The sequence below is a fragment of the Mus caroli genome, chromosome 12 (genome assembly GCF_900094665.2).
Source record: "Mus caroli chromosome 12, CAROLI_EIJ_v1.1, whole genome shotgun sequence".
Taxonomy (NCBI): domain Eukaryota; kingdom Metazoa; phylum Chordata; class Mammalia; order Rodentia; family Muridae; genus Mus; species Mus caroli.
In genome coordinates this window covers 94,528,854-94,555,353 of record NC_034581.1, presented here as the reverse complement: position 1 = coordinate 94,555,353, position 26,500 = coordinate 94,528,854, and the positions used below count along the sequence as shown (strand labels likewise).

The 26,500-nt window shown below is 46.1% G+C and overlaps 1 protein-coding gene across 1 annotated transcript in view; it reads right to left on the bottom strand.

Moving 5' to 3' along the window:
* Tdp1 (tyrosyl-DNA phosphodiesterase 1) overlaps window positions 1-26,500 on the bottom strand; it is a 68,033-nt gene that overhangs the window by 11,544 nt on the left and 29,989 nt on the right. The window contains exons 12-14 of the mRNA XM_021178876.1: window positions 25,255-25,321; window positions 23,813-23,920; window positions 4,681-4,783 (exon numbers count right to left, since the gene is read on the bottom strand). Coding sequence (XP_021034535.1) covers window positions 4,681-4,783; window positions 23,813-23,920; window positions 25,255-25,321 — 278 coding nt within the window. The remainder of the gene's footprint in view (window positions 1-4,680; window positions 4,784-23,812; window positions 23,921-25,254; window positions 25,322-26,500) is intronic.

Here is a 26,500-nt window from a genome sequence, read left to right as displayed (position 1 = left end):
CATCAAACAGGGGTTACTAAGAAAGATGTAACCTCTGACCTCATTTCCCAGCAAGCTGTGCTCTTGTCAGTGAACACTTTAAGGTTATTAGCAACACAGAAATCTTCAAGGTATTTATTTAGTGGGTATTCAGGGACTGATATTACAATGAAAATTGTATTGATAATTACACTGTTGGAGTTAGACCCAAATACAGACTTAGGAAAGTGTGTGTGTGTGTGTGTGTGTGTGTGTAAGAGAGAGAGAGAGAGAGAGAGAGAGAGAGAGAGAGAGAGAGAGAGAGAGAGAGAGAAACACATAACATCGACAAGACTGCTTCAAGCAAGCTCATCCACAGTTCAGATGCCTTTACAACACCATATGTGGTGATACTGATGTATCTGCTACGCACAGTGCACTGCACTAAGCTTAGTCTCCAGAAACTGCTGTGCACGCTGCTTCTGTGACAGCTGCTCAGAAAAGACTGCAAAGTACAAAAAGTTAAAGGGAGCAACATCAGCTGATGGCCTTGTTCTCAGAGCCTCCACACACTCACAGGAGAACAGCACGGGTGGAACGAGGGAATGCTAACAACATCCACCCTACAAGTGGAAGATGAAGTCCAGGATCTGGGAAATTGGGATACAGAGAAAAAAGTGCCTACAGGGGCAGGTGGAATAGCTAAGGTTGGGTGCATGGAGCTGCTCTCTAAGATGGACTAGGTCTGGCTAGAACCATGGGCCCTACATGTGCCCATGTAGAACAAGTGCCAGGAGGGCTTGGAGAGATGGCTCACAGTTATGAAGAGCACTTGCTGCTCTTTCAGAGACCCCGGTTTGACTCTCAGCAACTACAAGATGGCTCACAATTGTATGCAATTCTAGTTCCAGGTACACTGATACCCTTTTCTGGCCCCCATGGGCACCAAGAAAGCACTTGACACACAGACACACATTCAGGGAAACATACATATAAAATAATAAAATAAATATAAAAAAACTGAAGAGGTGCTGGCAGCGAGGGTGTGTGTGGGGCTTGGGTGGTCAGGAGTCACTGGAGGCGCACCAGGAGGCTGAACTGTGGTCAACAGAGACCATCTGGCAGCAGGAAGAAGGGAGGCTTGCAGACGGCTTCTGGGAGCGAAGCCTGAAGAAAGGAGCCCCAGGGAAGGAAGCAGAGGCTGATGCAGAACAGCTGGCATGCTCCAGCCACTGTGGCTGCAGGGATGATGACCAGAGGTGACATTATCAAGCAGCACTAAGTAGTTAGGAATGACAAGAACCAGTAGTTAAAAGACAGGGAGAGAAAGGGCTGCCATGGATATATCTCAAGCTTCAAAGCAGGGAAGTGGGGTGACCAGAAACAGTAATTCATTAGCAATCAGACCGTCTGGCTAGTTCTTTTAAATGATTTAGCTGATTTTGATGACATTTGCAAATGCCATATATCCTCAAGTACCTTCTGAATAATATAAGCGATAATCTATAATTTAAGAATTATGTTTTATAAGACTCTCAGGCTCTGACAATTGGCATCTGATACTCTGCAAACCTGTCGGAAACTGGGTTGAGTACTCACTGAAAGCCATCTCCCAGAATCCTTTCCCAGGTCCCCAGCACAACCCATGCTCCCCACCTGCCAGAACTCCCAATATCTGGAAATGTCTCTGACCATGCTTCTGATCATGTGCTGCATGCTTTGTATCTATGGATCTCAGTGAATCCTCGAGAGTCCTGAGAACGAGGACCACAGCTTGTTTCTCGTTCTTCCCCAGGGCCCTCCATAGGGGAGGTCCTGGGTGATCGTGGACATGGGCTGGCAGTGATGGGGTTGACCCTGACGGCTGAATGTTCGGCTCTGAGTCTGCAATGGGCTTTGATAAGGAAACTGAGTAGTTCCACAGTATACCTCTCCTGCAAAGAAGGGTACTTGGGTACCAGAACTTGGGTGATTGCTGGCTTCCTTCAAAGTCAATACCACACATAGTATTTCTGCTGCTTTTCCAGAAGGCTCCCATTACACAGAAGCTCTGCTATAGTCTCTTCCTATAAAATATAAACAAACCCTACATCCCATAGACCAACAAGGCCCATGCCAGCTCACTTTTTGGTGATGTGCTCTGGGAATCCAGCTCTGGGGTGGCTTTAACTCACAGCATCCCTCCCTTCTCTAGAGACAGGCCCACAACGGGGTGGGGGGGAATGTATGGGGAGGGCCCAGAAATAGAAGACAGACAGAAGCCCAAGGTTCAGAAAGATATGCAGAGTGGTCTTCACCTAGCGGAAGCCCACTGGTGGCAGCAGCCAAAGAGAAGGACTACATCGGACCCAGAGCTGGGCTGGCTCCTCTCCATCCTCCAGTCCAAATTATTAGTAATTCCTTAGGTTCCATGACTTCCTCCAGCATCCTTTTTAATTCCCTCTTTGTGGGATCAACCTTTCTTTCTTTTTTTTTTTTAAATAAACTGCAAACAAAAGAACTCTGTAGCCCCTTAGTGTCCGCTTACTTGGGCAGCACAGCACGCTCATGGTTTACCCCTCAGCTCAGAGCTGGGACATGTATCTTACAGTCAGGTAGCTCAGCTGAATGGGAAGATGCTGGGACAGGGTTACGGTTGGCTGGTCCTTACCAGTTCTACAGAGGAAGCACGGCTACCTACTGACCCAGGCTCTAGAGACAAACAAAGACCTGTGGCCTTTCTTATTATGCTTTTTTTCAAATTACCTTTTTACTTGATATATATCAGACCTGCAAACACAGTGACCTGGGAAGCACACACATGGGAAGGCCAAGGAGCAGCACTTCAGGCACATGGTTAGTGAGGCCTCAAGTTCAAGTCACTGTGTTTCCTTCCTCTCTCCCTGTTATTCTCTTCCTCCTACTTGCCTCTCATTCTTCAAACCCACAGCATGTATAAACTGCTATGGCCGTTGTGTTCATCTCTCCTTGGTCAGTGCTGTCCCTGATACATCTGCTCACAGTTTGGAAAGCTTAGGTCAATCTCAAGCTTACCTGTAGCCAGGATGTGAAAACCGTGGTCCCAGAGCTTGGGGCCCAGCTCCTGGGTGGCACAGCTCAGAAGGGCGGCATCATCTTTCATATTTGCTAGACAGTCTTCATAACTAATGTAATCTCTTTTACCTCACATTGCTACATGTGCCTTGCCTTGTTTCTAATAAAGTCAAGTTGGGCATGATTTCCATTTCTCTATGGCCTTCCTCTGATATACAGGAAAAGACTATCTGTAGTGATGGGGGCCTGGAGGTTGGGGTGACAGTACATTTCTATCGTATGAACATTCCCTTGCTGAGGGATCAGCTCAGAACAGACTTTAGAAATGCCAACAACAAAAGCCAAAGAAGAGAGACATGCAATGCTCTATCATTTGAGTCAGCACTTGAGTCAGACAGTTCTTACCTAGATTGAAGCCAGACCCCACAATCACAGCAAATATCTGAGCACTGTAGTCTAGAGTCATGAACTTGCTGTTTTCCAGAATTGTGATAGAATTGAAAGATCAGAGGGAGCAGGCAGAAGGCAGAGGCCTTGGGCTAGACCCTATGCTATCTGCAGACCGGCAGGGACATCACATCTTTGTCCTTCAAGTCACCATCTACTTGTGAGGCTGTGATGCTGAAATCCAGCTGTAAGCAGCGAACATATTTACCCAGTAGGAAAGAGAAGGAACTGAAGATGTCTGCCAGCAGTTCTATCCTGAAACCCTCTGGGGTGGAGGATAGGTGAGGACTGGCAAGTGGAGGAGAGAGAGAGAGACAAGAGTGAGCTGATCCCAGAACATGGGGAGACGGGAGATAAGAGAGACTGCAGCTGGGTGTGCTACAAAAGAGGGCATTTTGCACTCTGAGTCCATCACTGCTCATGGGCTCACTTAGGTCTACAGCCACGCTCATGGTACCCCCTTAGCTAAACCTACTTCATTCTCAGTAGCTCACAATGGACCTATCCTAAAACTACAGCCAGCAGTACAAAGGGGGATGGAGGGGGCATTGCCTATCTCCCTGTGTAGGCAACCCCGACTCTACCCCATGGTTAAGAGTGTGCCCAGAGAGTGTGATGAGGATACAGGAGATCCTGGGGCATCTGCACCTCAGGGCAGTGAGTCTCTGGGAGACTGATTCTAGTGTGTACTGAAGCATATGGCGTAGGCCACCTGGTCCCCACAGCACAGCAGACACGTCATCTGGTGTCTGTTAGCCATTTTAAAGCTGCCGAGTTTCCAGTGCATGAGTTTCCAGTGCACGTCTTGAGAGAGAGCACTTCCAGCATGTTGCACTTCTGGGCGCTCATACCACAGGCATCCTCAGCTAAAGCCTGAACTCTGTGCTCCCCAGCCTAGTAACTGCCAACCCCTCTTCAGTGGTGGTGCCTCTTCCAACTCTCCCTGTACTCTAAACCTTCCCCATCCTTCCCTCCCCCTCCTACTCCACCCCTCAAAGTCCTGCGCTTGTCTGGGCTACTTCTTTCACAACTTGTGACTTCCCACGGGATGAGTCTTCACATTCCGCTTCACAGTATGTATTTAATATGGTTATTAGCCTTGCCTTCAGCAGTTAGCCAGATTAAAACACAGGTTTTGGATTAGAATCCTCACCACGCTAAGCCCACGCTGAGCCAAGAGGAAGAGAACAGAGTCCCATTCATAACACGGGTGAGGGAGTGGGAAGGCACAATGTTACTCACAAACGCAGACGGGAGGAAGAGGACCCCAAGCTCGTAGGAGCGTATCATCAGCTGGGTGCCGTTCTTCTCCAGTGCCCCCCAGGCAGCCTTGGACAGATTCGCACTGTGGAGACAAGGACACAGAAGGAGCTGTCTCAGTGTGGCATCTCTGTGTGGGTCAGACGTGCACAGCTGCGAGAGCACTGGTCAAAGAACACGCAGCCGCAATCATATCGATTCAGTCTCGAGCCCAACTGTGGTATTGAAAAGGAAATTTAAGGCACACTGTACTGTAATTTTCAGGATTTATCTAATTGCTAATTTGGGATAGCTTTACTCTCCTGTGCATGACCTCCAGGGCAGTTATTAAAGTGATTATCATTCTTACAAGTATTTTTTTCCATGTGCAAACTCCCTTTTCTTTTTATAGTCCTGGTATTGATTGCTATGGCTTCTAGTTTTGTTGTACATAAAAGCATCACTTAAGACAAATCCGTGGGCTGCAGACAAGGCTCAGTGGTTAAGGGTGTATGCAAGTGAGGCTCATACAGAGGTCCCAAGTGCATGGAACTCCAGATCCAGGGGATCCGATGCCCTCTTCTGGCCTCCAAGGGCACTACACTCATATGCACAAGCCCCCAAGCATAAACACATATATAACTAAAAATAAATCCTAAAAAACAACAACAACAAAAAACTTTAGAGAAAAAGCTGTTAACTTTATCATACACATGTAGCCACTTTCTGTCTTCTTTAGGGGAGAAACAACTAAAGCTAATTTCTACTTTTGCTTTGAAGAGAGCAGCTTTGGGGCCACTAGCCTGGTGCTTGCAGTCAGAAAGAAACGGCTTATATAGAATCATGTTTAGTGTAGCATTGTGGGTATGGCTTTAAAAAAAATCCCAGCACAGCAGGAGGAAGGAGACCTGACTAGACAGACACAAAGGAAGGCCAAGATGCATGCTGGTTCTCATTTATACCCCCACCTAGGCTAAGAAGCTGGCCTCACAGAAGTGGAGAGGGGCATGGCACTGGGTGGAGTTTGGGAGGGGGTGGGGCTTAGGCAGGGCAGAGGAAGGCCAAACAGCTGGTATCAAAGTGAGTCCTAGAGCTCTACCCTCACTGAGCACAGCTGCAAACAGCTTCTTATATACTTGTTTATTTAAGGCAGGCAGGCAGGCTTGAGGAAACAATCTATTATGGCTTGGCAATGACAGTGACTGTAGCTGTGGCTGCAGGATCATATGGCAGCTGAATATTGTGCTCATAGTTCTGAAGCAGAGAGAGATGAATGCTGATATTTTCCTTCTAGCTGTTGGTCAGAAAGGTCCAGCAAACCCCCAAACGATACAGGCTATTGCTTCTGTCCTTGGTTACCTCCCAGAATATGAAGGTAAAGTCTATTGCTGAAGACTCCATACACTTCAGTAGCAGGTCTCACTTGGGGAATCCAGTCGGCACTGACCTGCACTGTAGTATCTGAAGGCTGTGTGAGCGCCAAGGAAAACCATCAACACCCTAGCAGCTGTAACGACCGAGAACGTCTTACACGTTATAAAAAGGGCTACGTGGCAGGAGTTGAGAGACCCGAAGAGATGAGTGTTTACAGAGATGGAAACGGTTTTTATTCTGACTTGGTCATACTGTACACTGTGTACGGTATTCCCGACAAATGTGTGCAACTTTAGGGAAGTTAATCAGATTAATTAGTTTAAACCTACCACATGGCCTTAAAAACAAAAAACAAAAAACCCCACAACTCCGTTTGCCCAAGTCCTATTTCTCTTTAAAGACGAGGATGAAGAGCAGGGCTTGGCATTACATGAATGTAACTGCCCAGCTCTGGAGATGTGGGCTGCAGGATCAGGAGTCCAAGGCCAGCCTGGGCTACAGGAGACCTTGCTCAAAGAGCGTTTACGGATGTACCTGCCTTCTCAAGCAGTTGGAACACCCTGGGGATCGGGAGCCTTTCTGTGCGGCACAAGGCCACAGAGAAACGGAGACCACAGGGACACTGCAAGATGGCTTCCTCTTAGCCTGCTCTTGTATTTGCTGTCTAGCAGAATCCCAACAAGATGGCTTCCCCTTAGCCTGCTCTTGTACTTGCTGTCTAGCAGAATCCCAACTACCTGCAGCCTTCAGAATTCTATCCTGAGCACTGGGAGACTTGAAAGACGCTCGTAGGTTGTCTGGGTGACAGATCAGCCTTCCTTGAAATGTCATCTTTAATAATGTCTTACACTGTGAGTAATGCCTTGAATCACTGGCACCTGTGGTGGCCAGGATGCCTGGGAATGTAGTTCCAAAATCTCACGCTGTCTGCTCTGGGTGTGGGTGGGATAGACAGGCAGGAGAAGCCACCAGTGTCTTCTACAAGGCAAAGTGATCCCCAGGGCTCCTGCAGAGCTGTGTGTCCCTGGAACTCAGAAGGCCTTTCCCGCTGCTCTTTCCACTCAGGCCCGCTGTCCACTGCCTCGACCCTCCAGCTCTCTCCTGCCTCCCTCTGGACCCAGCGGCCTTCTCCCCAAGGACGAGGTCCACTTCCTTGCTCTTGCTATATCTGGAGTGGTGCTTGAGTATTAAAAAGGGAAGGATTACGTCATTCTTTGAGGGATGCAACTCTATAGGGCAGGATTCAGACAAACTTGGGTACATTTAGGGTGGTGTGGCTGTAGACAAGGGTAGGGTTCATGGTGTGTCGAGTTTTACTGTCCACTAGAAACTGCCCAAAGTACTAATACAGTAATAGTGAGGGGAAAAGCAACCTTTGAGGGACAGTGTGTCAGTTAAGCTCAAGTCAAGGCTACAGAGGTAGAAGACTGCATCTAACATATATGTGCAAGCGTCTGTCAAGAAATCTGACTTTTTGGGATCATGGGAGGAGCTGGTTAACATGTGAGGCTATGTGAGATACTGCTCTGTAAGCTGACACAGGAGCTGGGATTGCACAGAGCAGGTAAAAGTTAGTTAGACAAAGTGAAAGCAACACGCTAGCTTCACACGAGCATCAATTAAAGCCATGAACTCGAAAACTCAGGTCAGGTTGTGTGGCCTCTGGTATCGGGTGGGTGTTGTAGAGAAGACAGACTGTAGATCCCAGAACTAGATAAACACATAGTGAGCCCAAGGAGTCAGAGGAGCTTTGGAAGACCTACGTAGGGAACCAGGTTCAGCTCCCACCTCATGTCAACAGAGTAAGCCAGCACACGGTGACATAGGAACAGCCTGTGTGTTATAAAAAGACAGCTGTCTCTCAGTCACCCTCCGAACACTCCTAAGACACTCTCTGGGGTTCATCCTGATGAGAAATATACAGGGACAGGAATTCTGGATAATATGATTCAGACAATCGAGAGTGCTAATGACTATACCTGTATTTTTACATTGAAATCCTAACCCCCAATGTGAAGGTCTCAGGAAGTGATAAACCTACAGCCCTCATGAGATAATGGTGACTTTATAAGAGAGGACCTGCCTTGGCCTTCTTCCACCGTGTGAAGGTATGAGGAGAAGTTATCTACAACCTTGGAAGGAGACCCGATCTCATCTCTACCTGTCATTCCAGCTTCCGGGACTGGGAGAGATACACTGTGTAATTTTGAAGCCACAAGCGGTACTCACACAGTAGCCCAAACTGAACCACACACCAAGTCAACACTGCTAAGGCGACCAAGAGCAATGCCTACTAATGTTACTAGTGTTACTAGTGGTAATTTCTCTGCCGCAGCTTCTCAGGTGGGGCAGCTCACTATTGACCTTGGTGCACAGTATGAAAAAACTGTATCAACTTTTGAAGAATAAACTTATACCGTTAACTCTAAGAACATCCACATGAGATCCCAGGAGACTGCATGTATGGTATTTATGGACTAGATAAGGTACATATGGAATAGTATGTAAGGCACCTGGGGAGGAAAGGCAGGCAAAGGCTGGGAAAGCCAGAGCAGACGGTTTTATCCCTACTCCCAACTAAGGGATCCCTTAAGTCCTTCCTCTCCTCCTCTGCTTTAAGCTCTAGTCTCTGGCGTGGGTATGCGTGAGGACGGGGGCGGGGGGGGGGAGAGTAGCCTTTGAGACCAAACACTGCCAGACCAGATTCTCCAAGCCACCCTCTGCCCATGTAGTTGGGACGCTCCCCTATCACCCACAAAGAAACATTCCTAGTTTCCATGGAGAGCCTCATACCAAGAGCACTTATGGGAGGCTCATGATACGTTGCTGGAAACACCTAGAGAAGGGACGCCATGAAGATGGCCTCAAGGTCACACCTTGCTCCACGAATCTTTTGGAGACTAAACACTGGTGACAGCAGTGGCTGCCATGGCCAGCACCAGCCTGAGCATCGTTGGAGCTGCTGACTAGGTTCACCGTTAACTTTTTGTTAAGGATGTATGTGTCCTTCAGGGTGACTGCTGTTACAGGGACACCTTGGGTGAAGAAGCACTTCTCTGGATCTTAATTACTCGGCAGTCTAGGCGACAACTGCACAAAGAGAAGACATGATTTAAAAACTGAAGCTTGGGCTACCACAATCCTGGGAATGGCAGAGGTGGGGACTGACACTTGCACAGACAACTGTCACAGTGCTGACAGTGACTGCTAAAGCTCAGACTGAGCAGCTGTAGTGAGAAGAGACGGACAGCCCTCAGCCATTGTTGCTGTGGTCTGCTCCCTAGCACCCTTTGGAGCCCATCTTCTGCAAACACATGCAGGCAGTGCACAATGTTTTTCTTCTGCATTGGCTCTAGGCTTCTGTGTACTGCCTTTAGGCTCTGTTTCCCTCTATGGACTGCAATTAAATGTCACAAAAAAGGAAAAAAAAATCTCACTGTGAAGGAAAAGACGGTCTCACGCTATAAATGATTCATGTTGTATCTTAGAACAGATAAGTTGGAATTCTGAGATTGTCAAATTTCCCTCTAAAACCTTTCCCTATGTAGATTCTCTCCCCAAGTACACAATAGCGTTCTCTCGGGCCACTGAGAACACTTGCTAGATGCTATCTAGGACAACTGTGCATACTAATAGACAGAATACATTTTCAACGAGGACTGCTCTGATTAGGAGTGGTGCTCAGTTTTTCTTGTGACCGTTTAATTGTGTGAAACCGTGTTTTAACATTATGTCTTTCTTTTTTGATTATTTGAATATGAAGTGTCTCTTACCACAAAGCCTATTTCCTGGGCTCATGGTGTTACCCTGGATGGGATAGATACGTCAGGGGGTGAGGCTTGGCTGGAACACGTCAGTTGTTAGGGGCAGGTCCTTGGGGGCATCCTGTTCCTGTCTCCTCTATGTCTCTTTCTGTGCCTGGTCCACCCTGTGGTGAGCCTTTCCACATGTTCCCACCACAATGTTTGGCCTCACCATGGCCCTGGAAACAGCAGGGCCAAGGACTGCAGAGTGGACTGCCTGCCACCTCTGATATGGCAAGCCAAAGCACACAACCCCTCCTGAGAGCTTTTCTCTCAGCTGTTTGTTACAGAGATGGAAAGTCTGAGTAATGCAGGCAATGTGTTTTGGTTCATTATTGCTCTAACAGATGGCCATAAGGTCCGTGCCTTCAAATAACAAATTTACTATCATGCTCTTGGTAATGAGGTATTCCAAATGGGTCACACTGGGCTAAAATCTAGGTATTGATTTAGGGGTGTTTAAATCCCCCCTGAAGGCTCTAGAGAAGAATTCTAGAGATTCCCCCAGTGTTTAGGAGGTTTTTTTTTTTTTTGTTTTTGTTTTTGTTTGTTTTTTAAAGAGAAGGTCTCACTATGTGATACTGGCTGGCCTAGAACTCACATATTCTCTGCCTCTGCCTTCTGAGTATTGGGATTAAAGGCATATGCCAGCATACCTGGCCCCCAGTATTTAAAGGCTGGTTGCCTATCTGTTCCTCCATGTTTCAGACTAATTCCCTTCTGGTTCAGTCTCATTTGGTCATACCCCAATACCTCAGGCATTATGAACCTATGGGCTTCATAGGTTAACATTTTTAGCCAGCTTTCTAATGTAGCCTATAGCATGTTTCCAATAAGGGCCCCAGCCTGGGTCTCTCTATCCTAGAACAGAGCTCCAAATGTCTCTCTCTGCCTCAGGTTTCTCATCCTGTACTGATTCTCAGATCCTATAGTTCTCAGAAAATATCCTTTCAAGCAAAGCCTCAAATAAATACCAGAGCCTGGCATCCAAGACCCTCCAGAAAGGCTGGGCCCATGCTTTTCAGCAGTGTTCCCTGTTGCTGCCTTGATTCTTCTGCTTCTGACACCCCCACAGATCACAAACATCCTCTCTGTCCTTCTGCCCACACCTTTTAAGCCCGAGTCCTTTCCTCCCCCGTGAGCTCGTCTCTTTCAGAAGCTGTCGGCTGCTGCTCCAGCCCCCAGATCTTTCCTAACACAGAATTCTGAATTTGTCGGGAACATCTACTTGATTCAGGAAAAGGGGCTGATTCACACAGCTGAGAAGATACAACTGATTAAGACCAAGATTGTAGATAGAGGACTTAAACATCCTAAGTCAAAATTTAGAGAAAAAGTCTGCAGAGCTAAACACAAAAAATGCAAAGGAAGATAGAGGACTGGCATACACAGAACTTGAATCACGTGAACTCTGACCACAGTTAGTGCTATCCTGCTGATCCTCAGCTTCCCCAGCAGGAAATACAGTGATGTCTGCCTCGGATCACTGGTATAAGGGTCTTCCACATAAGGTGTGTAAAATCCCAGCACGTGAATGGTACTTAATAAACGGTGCTTGCCAACATCAATTCTCTGTAAGTTCGTGGGCAGTGACTCTGACCCTTTCCTCTGGGGTGACTCATTAAGTGACAGCATGCTCTGGAAGCAGATTTCCCAGACTTCCTGGTTGTAAAGTTCTGGTAGAGATGGGTCTACACATCACTCACCAGGCTGCATCACTGGTGCCACAACCACAACACAAGTCCCCAAGGCAGAAACATAGACAAGTTATAAGATAGGACACACATGGAAGTCCCCTGCTGCTCTTACAGAAGGTGATAAGGTACTCGCTATATAATAATAGCATGGTGAGGACTAAATTAAATTTGTACATGTTGGACAATCTTAAGAAATTAGCTAAAAAAAGAGGAGCACCTGTGCTTAGAAGTTCTTGTTGCTTATATGATGCAGTAACAAAGGAATTCCAGCAGAAAAGGACAAATGAAGAGCGGCACCCTTACCTGTTTCCAGTCAGACAAGTGCGAGCATAGCGCTGCAGGAACGCTGCTCTCGTGTGGGCTGCAAGTCCACGTTCTGACAAGTCACCCAGTAGAGTCTCATCAATCTACTTGAAGACCCCACCTTGTCCCCCCAGTCACAGGCAAACCATGGCCCCCTAGCACAGTGCCTCATACATGCAGTAAACTCCAATAGGAAGTTCTGGCATTCCATGGGCACACCACTCCTGTCTTTAAATGGAATATCTATCCTTGATCCTACAGGTGCAATTATAAGGACTTCAGAGGCTACCATATCAGCATCAAGGACTCAAAATGAAAAGACTTATGGTCAAAGTTCCTGTATACATGAGGACACAGTTCAGTGAGAGAGTGCTTACCTAGCAAACACAGGCCTTCAATTTAACTCAACCAACCAACCAACCAACCAACCAACCAACCAACCTAAAAACAGAAGACCAAATTAGTAAGACAATTGGTGCTGGTGAGATGGCTCAGTGGGTCTTGGTACTTGCCAGGAAGGCTGACTATCCGAGTGTGACCCCCGGGATCCACACGGTAGGAGAGAACGGACTCCCGTAAGTTATCCTCTGACCACACACATGTAAAGACAAGTAAATACGTGTAACAAAAAGACAACTTTACTGACTGCTCCAGACTAACGGTATGGCTCCTTTTAAAAACTGCCTTTCAAGTATTAAGGCACAAATCACAGAATGTTAAGAGTACCGGGTCACAGCCAGTGTGATAACCAAACGCTGCTCAGTGGTTTGGCATCTGCCGAAACGCACCGCTGTTTTGGTAGGCCTCTCCTGGTGGGAGAGCTACAAGTATGAGAAGCTGTAAAGAGCGCATCTGGATTCACCACCGTCTGGATTCTCATTGGTTAGGATGGAGGACTGATGAAATCACCCAGGCAAAGGAGACCAGGCAACCAGGAAGCAAGGCACAGAGGAAAGAATAGAAGTTTCATTCCTTTATAGAACTATGAAATTTTATTAGGGTGGGTCCTGGAAAATGAAATATTTTAATTATACTTTCAAAGTTTCTTCTTCTTCTTCTTTTTTTAAGCCAGAAGGATTCTTTGTTCACAGGAAACCTTTTAACAAACAAAGGACTGGTGTCTAAAGAAGAAGCAGGGATTGCCTGTGTTCTTCTCCCTTTGTTTGCTGTCGTGGCCTTGAAAAGGAGTTTTCAGCACTTAAGGGCTCCACAGAAGATAGTGTGAACAGCACAGGCTGAGCCTGACCCCTTGAGTGGACAGAGGGAAAGAGGCAGAGAGCAGCAGGGACTATCTCTGTTGGCTGCTGAAGGTAGGCTGTTTATTTATCCATGGAAGACCAACAGGACCAATGGCCAGCACTGGGTAAATTTACCTCTCAGACCTAACACCCTTTGATGCCCCTGGGTTTATGAAGCCTGGTACCTTGGCTTCATTTCCTTAGGTCTCATAGTGGCACAGTCCGCTGGAGCTTTACAAAGAATAGTGCCAACAATTATTGAGAGAGATTACTAGCTTGCTACGACATCCACTGAGACAGCTTGAGGAACAGCCTTCTCGGTTGGGGCTTATAACCAGCTCAGAGCCTGACAAAGTTTGTAATCACATCATATTAGCCTGCTACCACTCTGACCCTCAGTCCTAGGCTCCACACTCCACTGTCATGCATGGTCCCATGTTTAGAAGTCTATATCCGTGTTTCAGGAGGGCTTCCTGTCTTCACGTTCTGTTCTCGTAGTCCATCCCCAGATGGACTCCCGAAAAACAGTATAATGTAGAGGAAACAAAGAGCTGATCCAAGATCCAGCTCAACCATCTAGGAGATGGGCAGACTATTCCCTACACTTGTTTCTAAATCCAGATAGGTGTAATAGAGGCCAGGGAGATCTCAGAAAGCCGGCAGTGAAATTTACCACAAATATGGCAGTTACAATAGATCTGAATACCAGACACTCTCAGTAATATTAAGGAAGCCCTGTGGATCACCTGGCTCTCTTGTTTGAAAGCCTTAAGTGATCCCTAACCAGAAAGTCTAAAATCTGTTGCTTGCCCCCAAAGCTGGTCCCAACAACTTTCTAGGTTCTTCCACACTCCTTCCTATACGATGCTCTGTGCCAGCTCATTTCCTCCCTGCCCCCATGACTCAGGACCTTCCTCTACCTAAAGCATATTGCTGAAGCCTATTTCATTCATCAGAGTAACAAAAGACCCAAGACAACTAATTGACTTACAGAGAGAAACACTATTTTGGCTCCCACTTTCGGGGGGGGGAGGGGTCTTACTCACTGCTGCCTGACAGGTGTTTTGTGTGTCATGCCTCTGTTCATATATTCAACAAGTTGTCTACTGGGTATGTGTCCTGTGCCAGGCTTTGTTGGGGTATGATGCCAAGAACTTCAGAGTGCTCCTAAAAACACCTCTGCATGCTCATTCAGTGCCTATTTTCTAGTCACATCCTGGCAGCTGACATTTCTTGAGTATTTGAAATTCCCTGGCTTCTAAACACCCAGTCTGTTCATACCAAAGTCAGCCACATCATGCAAGAGCAAATGGCACCCCAGCCTGTCATCTGGTTCTCTTGTCCAACACTGTTAAGTGTCCTATGATTGGTCAGTCTTTTACTCATGTCTTCTGTCATTTGCGAGCACACTACTAGGAATAGCATGCTGGGTGTATGGGCCTTGGGATGGGATATTGATGGCTGATCTGTGACTACTGATAGCTTGATCAGGCGCTGTGTGTGTGTGTGTGTGTGTGTGTGTGTGTGTGTGTGTGTGTGTGTGCCTATGCTATGGCAGTTAGGTGCGTCCATGGGGTAGTGGAGACAGAGCTCACTCTCACAGGGCAACACTGCATGCAGCTCCAGGAGAGGATGTGATGAGCAGTAAGATTTGGCCACGTGTGCCCCAAATGTCCATGAGCTGAAGATTTGGGAGGTGGCCTTGTCTGAGGTCTTTAGGTCATTGGATGCAGGCCCTTGAAGGAGATTCTGAGGCTCTAGTCTCTCTGCCTCCCTCTCTGCTTCCTGGATATGCAGGGTGTGGTTTCGCTGCTCTGTGTATTCACTATTCTGATGTGCTGTTTCCCTGCAGGCCCAGTGACTGCATGGCAGCCTCACTTGCTCAGCAGAGGCCATAAGCTACAGCTATGGGGGAAAACTTTGAGGGGGCGTGGTACTGGAGGTTAAACCGAGGGTCTCACATATGTAAGGCACTGAACTATATCCCCACCCTTCTTTTCATTTTTTATTTTGAGACAGGTTTCACTACATAGCCCAGATTGGCTGTGAACCTGTAATCTTCCTGCCTTAGCCTCCTAAGTAGCTGGGATTACAGACTTGTGTCTGGTTGGGCCAGAAACTAAAATCAAGCTGTGTGGGAAGCCAGGGCACACCTGGTAGTGGGCCTGGAGGGAGATCACTGAGGTCTCGCCCAGTAGGAGCAGGAACAGTAGGGAGGAGGGAGGCTGGGCAGCTGCCGCTTCATCAGGCAAGGGGTCTGTGAGCTCTTCCCAGTGCTTCAGCCCAGCAGTGCCGTTCTAGACACTAAGAAGTCAGTGTGATGACACTGACTAGTCTCCAAGCTCCTTGGGGTAAGGGCCACACCTGTCTTATTTATCATCCATAACCAAGGTTTAAGCACAAAATATCTATGATGGATGATCTGGGCCTGAATTTCAGGTCTCTCTCACACTGGATCATTTGGCACATAGAATACATACATATGATGTATAAGGCACAGCTAATCTATATGGGTTTTCTCTGGAGGCCAGTCCTTGGTGGGGGACTACATATAGCATCCCATCTCAAGCCAGCGGTATACCTCATGACTAGGAGTGTCAGCACACAAAGGGCCTCCAGGCCCTAGGGGACAGCCTCAAACATTTTCTCACCAGGGATAATGTTTCTGGAGGCTGGCTCACACGGGCATAAACAAAGAAATGCCGTCTTTGCTCTGCTTGTACCAGAATGCAAGAAAGCGAAGGTGGTCTGTGGCCCTGAATCATCTCTAAAGTACAAAGAGAATCACTTGCAGACTGTAGGGCTGATAACATTATTTGTAACAAAGTATGTGAGGCATACCAAAGAATCCTGGTTATCTTGGGAGCACCAGGCAACCAAGTCTACTCAATAGCATCTACAAGTGTTCTTTTGTGTGATCCAATTTGATTTCCTCCCAAAACCACAGACAAAGGAAGGGACAAAAGCCCGGTGTTTCACACTCTAAGGATCAGACAGCAGGGAGGAGAAGAACAGAACAGCACTGTAGCCGAGGAGGATGCCTTTTGTGAGTCTCTGAAAAGCCAACAGCGATTTTGTAGTCAAGCACTCGTCTCGTTTTCTCTGAGTGGCAGCACCAACATTTCTGCTCAATCTCTATCAAACAGGGCCTGTCAGTTGCTAGGCAACCATAACAGTGCTCCAGCCAGTGTCAGTAACCACCTTATTTCTTGCCTCCCACAATGCATAGCTTCCATAATTGTTCTCATCAGGTTTGCCAGCTACACTAAGGCCCAATCTCCTTAGTCAAGGTTTCTTCCTAAAGCCCAGCTTCTTGCTTACTTGATGCTGCAGTGAAAATGTGGTGACTGTATTTGTCATCATGTACTGGTAATTTCCATTAACAACAGGATGCTCATGGCACAAGGGATGATTTCATGGTCGGATCAGAACAGATGGAAAGAAAATCTTATTAAGACCATAAAGAACCTGTCATAGAAGCAAACAGCCAGACAAAAGAGAAAATAGACAGCTAGTGTCAAACTAGCTATAAACTAAACTGCCAGCTTTTAAGTTTCTGAAATACAGATACTTGGTCGAAAGTATTTGTCTTCTGTTTGTTTGATTGCTTGCTTGTTTGATACAGGATTTCTCTGTGTAGTTCTGCAGATCAGGCTGGACCTGAACTCAGAGATCTGCTTGCCTCTGCCTCCTGAGTACTGAGATTAAAGGCATGCAGAAAGTACTTGTCTTGAAGTTGGGTAATTCTTATCGATTATCAAATTAGCCTCAAACTGAGGTTTTTTTTAAATGTAGTTTTAGACAAGTCTTTAAAGATGATGATGATGATGTGTGTGTGTGTGTTGCAGACATGCTTGTGTGTATGTTATGCATATGGAGAAATCCATGGAAGCAAGAAGACAGTGTTGGATCCCCTAGAACTAGAGTTAACAGCAATTGTGAGCAATCTGAGTCAGGCCCTGAGATTTGAGCTCTGGTCCTCTGCTAGTCCCCACAGACAAGTCTTTAAGCCACATACTGAATGTATGTTAATGTGCCATATATGCAAACCAGACAAAGACTTTAGACCTGATTTCACGAATCTAAAGAAGCCTAACAAACTAATATTAAATGCATTGTATAGCTTAACGGGCAACATCCTCATAATTTTTCTATCACTATCCTCAGAACATTCTATTAAATCAGATAAAACGCCCGTGTTATAAATGGGTTTTCCCCAAATGTAAACGGCAAGGCTGGTGAATGGCACCCAGCTAGGACTCTGATCTTTGCATCTTGTCTCATATTATTTCTTCAAATAATATGGTCAGGTAATATCACATTCTGAGGGTGCGAGGCTTGAACAGGGCATCGCACTTGAAGCTACTAAGTACCCTGGCGGCTAATGGTAATGGTTTCAATTTGGAGAGTATAGTGGCTAAGGCGTAGAAAGAGGGCTAGTGGGCACTCTGTCTATGCCCTTTTATTGTGTATTCTTCACATTTAACAACGTGAAGAAGGAAGTAGTTTTTAAAGGGTTCTTATTCAAATCCAGTGATATACCACACAATGGCATTTCGCATACATAAAGACATCATGTATTATAGTCATGGTGAAGTTGATGGTGATGCTGGTCTAAATGAGCCCAGTACACTGTCAGCTATATAAGGTTTCTAGTACATACAATGATAAGGTGTAGACAATTATTGACAATGGTAACAACTGAGCACGTTACTGGTATATTTACTTACTATAGTATACTTTTACCCTTGGAGCATACTGCTCATTAAACAAATAAAAACAAACAAAGAAACCTAAAGCGATATGCTGTGTGGAACTACAGCTGTTTCATATACCTGTGTTTATCATATGATTGCCTCAACAGCCCAGGCTGACCCAGGCATGGCGGCATGCCCCTTTAGCCCTAGCTACTTACGAGGTTGAGACAAGAGGACTGATAACTTAGTAAGACTCTATCTCAGACTAAATACATTTTTAAAGGGGGGGCGGGGGCTGGAAAGATGGCTTAGCAGCGAAGAGCACTGGCTGCTCTTCCAGAGAACCCAGGTTGGACCTTGCAACCTTGCACCTACATGGTGGCTCACAGCCCTCTCATTCCAGTTCCAGGAAACCCAAATGCCCTCATCTGGCCTCCAAAGGTACTGCATGCATGTGTTACACAAAACAGACATTCAGGCAAATACCCATACACATAAATTACTATTCTTTTAAAGGTGGGAGGAAGGAATGTACAGCTTGAGTCTAAAACTCTTTGTTTTGTAGAAAACAAAAGCCTCAAGGCCTCATGTATAGCTGGAGTGGGTGGGAAGTAAGAGGTCAAAAGCTATGGGCAGTAAATACCACAGCAAACCACACTTCTATGGTGATATAGATTTGTAGATTTGAAACTCAGATCTTTTGAGATCCTGATAATCTTTTATAAGATTATCATTTTTATCAATTCTATACACAGTATTGAATATTTTGAGTCAATACCAATAGCTGTCGAGAAACACATTATTTTTATATAAGCCCAAGTTGAGTATATTAAAACTCTTGTTCTAAAAAGTTCCATGGATAAAGTGCATTTTTTTTTTAAAGAAAAGTTTTAGTTTTAATTGTGTGTGGTGGGATAAATGGGAGGGAGGTTCTGGGTACATGGATGCAAACGCAAGTACCGCAGAGTCCAGGAGAGGACACTGACTCCCTGGAGCTGTGGTTACAGGTGACTGTGAGCCACCCAATGTGTGTGCTTGGGTCCTCTGCCAAGAGCAGTACATGCTGTTAGCTACTGAGCCATCTCTTTCTTCAACCCTGAATAAACCTCCTAAAAGCACATATGGATTCCAGCCAATTCAAGTGAAAAAATTCACTGATGTGTAACGGTCTCCCGAGCCTGTGACTTGTAAAGCCTCAGGAACTTCTGCCTCAAACTCAGGGGGTAAGGGGGTGGAGGGTGGGGAGCTGGCCACAAGCTGCTCTCTGACCTCTCTCCCAATCCCTGCTGCCTCTCAGACACTCCAAGCCTGTTTTCTGTGCCTACTCCTGCCTTGCTCTCCTCCAGCTATCCATGAACAGGGAACCTACCTCACTTCCAGTTCTCAGTTAAAGCAATCACCAAGGCCTTCTCTGACTCCCCGTTTAAAAAGTGGCACCTACCCAGCCCATACCATCCTATGCACAGTGGAGTGAGTGATGGAGCCCACTGGCTGGCCTTCCATGTGCCTTGTTTAACTTCTCTGTGATTACTGACTGACTGTAAGGATGACACAGCACCTCAACTTTACAAGCAAAACGTAAGCCGATTTGCAAAAGCCTTTCCTCAATTCATTTAATCAGACAGCAAAACTCCATCTTACTGAGTGGCAAAAGCTGCCACTTCCAAGACAGTTATCATGGGATGTTGGTCTAGACACCCTCAGAGAGAAGTTAACAGATTGCACATGTGTCATGTGATCTTCCTGAACTTCATCTGGTCCTGAGACTTCAAATAAATATCACCTAAATTACCATTCTGTCTTATTTTTCTCTATCATAGTCACCCCCCACCCCATCCCCTGCTTTGACTGTGTGAACAAGCCTGTTTGCTTTTACGTAGCTCCCAACACCAGAACCAGGTCAATGGCTGTTTACTATTGTACTGCCAGCACTTAGCAAAGTGCTTGGCATTTAGGAAACGCTCAATCAACAGACGCAGCACTGGATAACTAGCTAAGAACGGTGCCCTGAATGAATGGATAACGAATCTTTTTTAATGTAGAAGGAAGATTAGTACACCATCAATGGCTCTTCAACCAGGACAGATGGCTTGGTTGGCAATGGAACATATGAAAAACCTCACCTCCTTTGTTTTTTTCTTTGAGACAGGTCTTGCCTTATAGCCCAGGCTGGCCTTGACCTCATGGTGACCCCCAGATTCAAGCCCTGGAGGACTGGAATTACAGGTATGTGCCACCATGCCTGGCTATGAGAAATCCTCTTACTGCGTACTTCCTGGGTGTTCCTCAGCATCGGCCATCACCCTGTTCTGCTTGCTCCAAGTAGGAAAAGTCACACAGCCTTATGGTATCAATGATGAGCACGAGAGAGAATCAAGCTGAAGTTAACCAAACTAAAACCTCACCAAAAGTTACAACAACCACCACAGCAAAAATTCACACCTCTGTGGACAACAATCCCTCTTAAAGGTCTCACAGTAAATATGCCTGTCGTCGGGTTTATTTTGATGTGTGCTTGGGATGGAGCCCAGGACATCACATATTCTATACAGGGGCTTTCCCAGTGAGCTAGCCCTGCAGTCAAATTTGCTGTCCTGTAGCTGTCTCATTTCTATAGTGTTGATAATGATGTCAGCGATGAACTCCATCTACCGATCAGGCTCCCTGCCAGGTGCTGGGATAGGCTGAACAAGATAGACATGGGCTTCATGTCAGAGCCTAGAGAGGAAGCCAATGAGCACATAAATAACTAGAGGGAAGGGAAAGGCACGTTGAAGATGTAAAAGCCCAGTAGAATGAGGAAGCCATGTTGAAGTCAAGTGCTGGATGATTGCAAGTTCAGGGACGACATGGGGAGAAGAATCCACCTGTGCAGAAGTCAGAAAAGCACCATAGGATCAAATAATTCATGTGGTATGACCTGCTTAGTCTCTTTAACTGTCAATTCCACAAGAGCAAGAAGCTCAACTTAGCTTCCTTCCCTCTATTCTCATAGCATCATCCGGCTACATGTATCTGCCGAGTGGATGGTACCCACAGCATCATCCGGCAACACCTATCTGCCAAGTGGCTGGTGGAGCTGCCTCCCTCCATGTACAGCTTTACTTCTCACGTAGGAGAGGTCTATGCTACCTCGGGACAGGTGAGGCCGATTAGTCAGGGTCAGTTCTCTCTCCTGCCCCTTTCTTCATATGCTTGCTGAGCAGAAACAACAGTTGTCTCTTCTGTGCTGGTTAGGACCTCCGTGCTGGCAGTGATCACCCCCGTGGATCGAGGGTCTGTGCTGGGTCTGTTGTGAGCACAGTTCTTGCCTTCGCTGAGTTTATAGACTACGGGGCTATCATAAAGGGTGATTACCAGTGTTACTAACAGCAGCTGCTGTTTCACATGCTTACAAGGAACAAGGACTGTTACTCATAGTTATGGCTGCTACTAAGACTCCAGCTTCCTTAAGGAAGTGTCACTTCTTGAGCTCTTGGCGGCAAGTGCTTGAATAACTCATCTCGCCACCAAACTGCCAGCATCCTTTTGTACCTTGCCTTTGTGTTTCAGGAAATGTGTTTGGGGCTCAGTGACTCATGAGTTCTAAGAGGCTGAGCTGCAGTCTAGTCTGGCTGTGCCGACTGGTGTGTATCTCATTACTTCAACTTGTTTCCTTGAAGGTGATTTGGAAGTATGCTGCACACAGCGTCTTCCCTGACCCCTGGTAGCTTGCCTTTACCGCTCTTCCCAATAAACAGCACAGGCTCTGCAGACTGCCCAACTCAGCTGCCCACATCCACTCTTCCCTACACACCCACTCTCCACTCAGCAGCCTGACCTAGCTTTCAAGGCACTCATTAGATGATGTCACCGCACTTCAGGGCCTCCTGTTAGCTGGCTCAGCTCTGCATATCAGCACAGGAACAGCTCAACCTTCCACACTGTCTCCAGCTTGAGAGCCTTTTCAAGTTGTTCCCTTTGACCAGTATGCTCTTCCCTTGTTGTGTGGTACGCTTTCCTCAGTCGGCCTCCTAAGGCCACTTTCTCCGACATGTTTCCTCAGACAAGCTCCAAATGCAGCTCCTCACCTGCTACAGGCCTGAGCTGACACCTCCCCTCCCCTCCCCTCCCCTCCCCTTCTTTTGTACTTTGTTTCTTGCCTTCCATGAGCTACAGACAGGGCCTGAAATGGGGAGAATATTCAGTATCTGACGATTATAAGGGCTTGATGGACACTTCACCCTCTCAGCAAGCAGGTAGTGAAAACCCAGGAAGAACAATGCATGACTTAGTGCTCTTAGGAACAACATGGGCCGTTCCTATATAACTATGAATCACAGGACCTCACACGGATCCTGCCTATGCACAGGGCTGCGAGACTTCCTGAGTGAAGAAATGGTGCAGTCTGTGTCTTAACACCTCCTGGAAAACACGTTGAGCACATCGGCACCCACCTTCAATCCCAGCACTCAGGAGATGGAGGAAGGTGGGTCTCTGGGCATTTGAGGCCAACTGGTATTATAGCCAGTTCCAGGCCTGCCAGAGATACAGTGGGACCTTATTTAATATATATGTATGCACGACGCACACACACATGCACCAGTATGTGCAGTGAGACAGGTATGTGGCTCCTGCCTGTAATTCCAGCATTGGGGAAGATGAAACAGAGCAAGCTACCATGAGTTTAAGGCCAGCCTGAATTCTATCATGAGAACTTGTTTCAACAAAATGGATAACTACATAAAGGAAAAGAAAGACATGTTGAATAAGGTGGTGTTTTAAAGAGGATGACTTGGCCTCTGCACAAGCTTAGAGCTGGTTAGAGCTGGTTATTGAGGGTAGCTTAGTGATCAGCCATTCCTTAATAAAACAAATTACGTATTTGAGTATTTTGCCTGCACGTATGTCTGTTCACTGTGTACAGCCACTTCTATCATGTACCACCACCACCACATAGAGGACCCAGTTCCATTCCAGGTACCCAGCCTGTCACCTCATTTAACAATCACAGGAACCCCAAAAGTAGCCATTACCTCTTCCTTTTTATAACTAAGAAATAAACATAGATTAAATAAATTGCCCAAGTTTACATAGCTGCTAAATGACAGATATGCACCCTGAATGTTTATTTTGAGAACTCAAAAGTCTGCTTTTCTACTATGCTCTGTGGCTGCAAAAGTCTTCAGGATGCCCTCTGGCGCTGTGTTTATCAGCCATCTCTTTGGGTCAGTGTTTCTCACCTGAACCAGGCACAACTGTTAGCCACAAAACCAGACACGGTTCTTTTTATTCTTCCTTCATTCTGCAAGCACTAATTTTGCTCTGTGATAGTTTAGTTATCTGTGATTGACACCAATTAGGTTACTGAGTCACAGAGAGATGCCCAGTGGTTGGGCTCTGACTAGGAGTGAGGTACTAATGTTCCCAGCTCTACTTTCCAAAGGGCAAAGCAATTTATCTTAAAAAAAAATAGAGAGAGAGAGAGAAAAACAAAATGTCAGTGGGTAGGGAGTTCCTTTTAGGGGTGATTAAAATACTCTAAAATTAGATTGTGGTGATAGATGTACAATTCTGTGAACATGTTTAAACTGTTAAATTGTAGACTTTAAGGCACAGATTTTTTGATATGTGAATTATACCATAATAAAGATGGTTTTTAGGATGGCACATAAGAGATCTGATTGCTCAAGTCTTAATTATCTAAGAGAGAAACTAATAAAAGAAAAAAATATCATTTTTAGCATCCTGTTTCTTCTGTATTTACCCTAAATGTCAGTTAGCTTAATCACTGTTATAGCTATTATTACAGTATATAAAAAGATGCAAACACAGAGTTTATTCAAACCTTACAGATATCTAGAGACCAAACCACCAGGCAACCATCACACATTCCGGAGACATTAGTCACAGGCCTCCTTTCAGGCTCAGTGACAGAAGCAGGCTGAAAACTGAAGACACTTCACAGAACACTTTTTAAGACTCCACTCTATTTCAGAGCAGAAGTCACACGACCTCCCATGAAACATATAAAGCCCCTTTACCTTGTGACCAGGAACCAAGCCAGTTTACTGAAGTCTGGCGAGGGCCTCATGTACGTCTTAATATGTGGCATGGCGTTGCTTCGGCCGGATGTCTCTGCTGACCACTTGCTAATGACAGAAGAGACATAAAACACAAATGAGAAGATAACTCGAGACAGACAACATTGTTATCGAGGGAACTGCATGAAAGGCAGCAGCCAATCTAAAGCGACAGCAGGAGCAGTCTGTCACTGGAGGCTGATGGGACTCTGTTCAGACAACAGAAGAAGAACAACGCATCATCATTCTGAAAAGTGACGATGTCAAACAAGGAAACTTAGCAGTCGCCACACAAGCATCAAACCTGTGGACTTTTGTCCTTTCACATACAGCACACGCATGCATGCACATGCGCACTGCACTCATGTCCGTGTGCTTTCTGCATGTGTGTACACAGGTCTCTGGCTGGGCTGGGAGCTCTTGGAAGCAGGAAGCTAACATGCCCTAGAGCGCACACTACTGAGCAGAGTCTCCACAGCAGCTTCTCCAGTGAGACCAAGTGAGTGGAATGCAGCCTGTCCATCACAGGTGAGTCTAAAGAGGCAAGAGGATAACTCAGAAATGCTCTGGTTTTGGCTTTAAATATTAATTCTACATTTCTAACATTTTAGGACTAAGGTTCCAAGGCATAATGGCCTCTGTCGTGAGGCAGTGATTCTGGCTTAGAAGAGGATAATCCCTCAAGCTAACAGGCAGTTTGCCAGCACAGAATCAGGATTAACAGGGCCACCATTTTCTTCATCTGAGTGAATCTAGGAACCTGAACTGAAAGGAGCCGACATCAAAGTGTGCTGTTGGGAGACTATGACAGGAACGCACAGGCCAACAGGACTCTCAGCAGAAGGCTGCAGAAGCAGACTCCTACCCTCATTTCAGGCTGCTCAGCTGAAAAGCCTCTATGGAAGGAAGACTCTGGGGTTGGTCTAGAATGTTCATGATGAGCAAGTGCCACGGCTGGAAGATGGGAAGGACAAACCTTTCTTTCCCCGCCCACCTTCGCCTACCGAGCTCTGCTGGTATAACATGCACCATCTTCATCCTGGAGCAGAGGCCTGGGCTCTACCCTCAGCAAGTGCGGACCCCTACACACCATAGTCAGGATGGCTACACTTCATGCTTCGGCAAAATGAACTAAATGCTGCTTATGTAAACCATAAACCACCCAACATCATCTTTTATTTATTTATTTATTTATTTTTGCCTGCCAACAGAGATAAATTTTACTCTGGTAAAAAACCTATTCCAAAAATTTTCAAAACCTTGTTTTAAATTATTTCCATCCCTAACATATGCAGATGAAAGAATATAGCTGTATTATATAAAGCACATTTTTAAATGGGCAGATTGACACCACAGCCTTAGTCCCGGGGAGGCAGGAGCAGCGCTGAGAACCAGTTACTTACTGGAAGTAGGAGTGCAGCCACCTCTGCTTTTCAGCCGTCTTGATGCTATAGGGAAGAGAGCCCCCGGCTTTTAAAAGAGGAAAACAAACAAAAGGAATAAAAGATGATTTGAGGTGTCATCATTGAAAAGAGAATCCCTATTAATAATAAGAGATAAACGAAGAACAAGTGCTTCCGGTGCTTCATCTTAGGTAACAGCTCACTGAACAACCCACCTGTGCTCACATTAGGCACACGGCCTTCCCTCTGTGTCTGTGGTTCTGTCGTGGCCAAGCGGCTCACACAGGTGAGCGAGGACGCTACCACTGAGCTATACCCCAGCACTCTTCTTACTTTGTATGTTGTCCTCACAAACTTGTCCAAACCGGCCTGGATCTCACTCTGGAGGTCAGGGTGGCCTTGCATTTGTGATCCTCCTGTCTCAGCCTCCAGAGAAGCTGGTTTCAAGGGCCCTACACTACCAGAACTCAAATTTGGTATATTTTCTTCAAGAGCTTCTTTTCTCTGGACAGTTTACTACTGGAAAAGAAAAGGTCTCACTTAAGCACATAGGGAATGACAGCACCCGGGCCTGCTTTACCCCGGAGGCAGGTATGAAGACCATCACTAGGTTTCTGTCCCAGGCAGGACATCTGGGAGCGCAGTTAGTGACAAACTCTCTCCTGTCCAGTTGCCTTTACACTCTGCCATTTCCAGACAGGTGGCAGAGGAGGCTAAGAACTGGAAGATAAGAAAGCACTTCTGCCTTTTTTTTTTTTTAAAGTAAGAAAAATCCATTGTAGATTCATCAGTGACTTTCCAAACACACCTTGGACCTTCCCCACAGTAAACTATGTGCAGAGAGGGCTTTACACAACTCCAATGCCCAATAAAGTATGTCCTGTCTCCTACTGCAAACAGCTAAAAACATATTCTATTTTAGAACCACTTATAAAATTGCTGCATTGAGAATGCCACATTCTCTCTCATTAAAAGTGCACTTTGAAAAGCTCTAGCCTATTAGAAGTACAGGAAGAAAACACTACCTATGTCCCAGAGTCAAAGTGAAATAATTTTATTTTGCCATTAAAAAGCACTGAACAGCAAATATACTCTGAACTTCATTGAGATTATTTTGGCAAGGTCACATCTAATTTCATATGCAATAAATGGGAAAAATTAGTCATAATTCGGTGCATTCCACTGCCAGCCGACAATGAATGCCAATCAGACTTGGTTTCTTCCAGAGGCGTACCCTCTTGGGCTT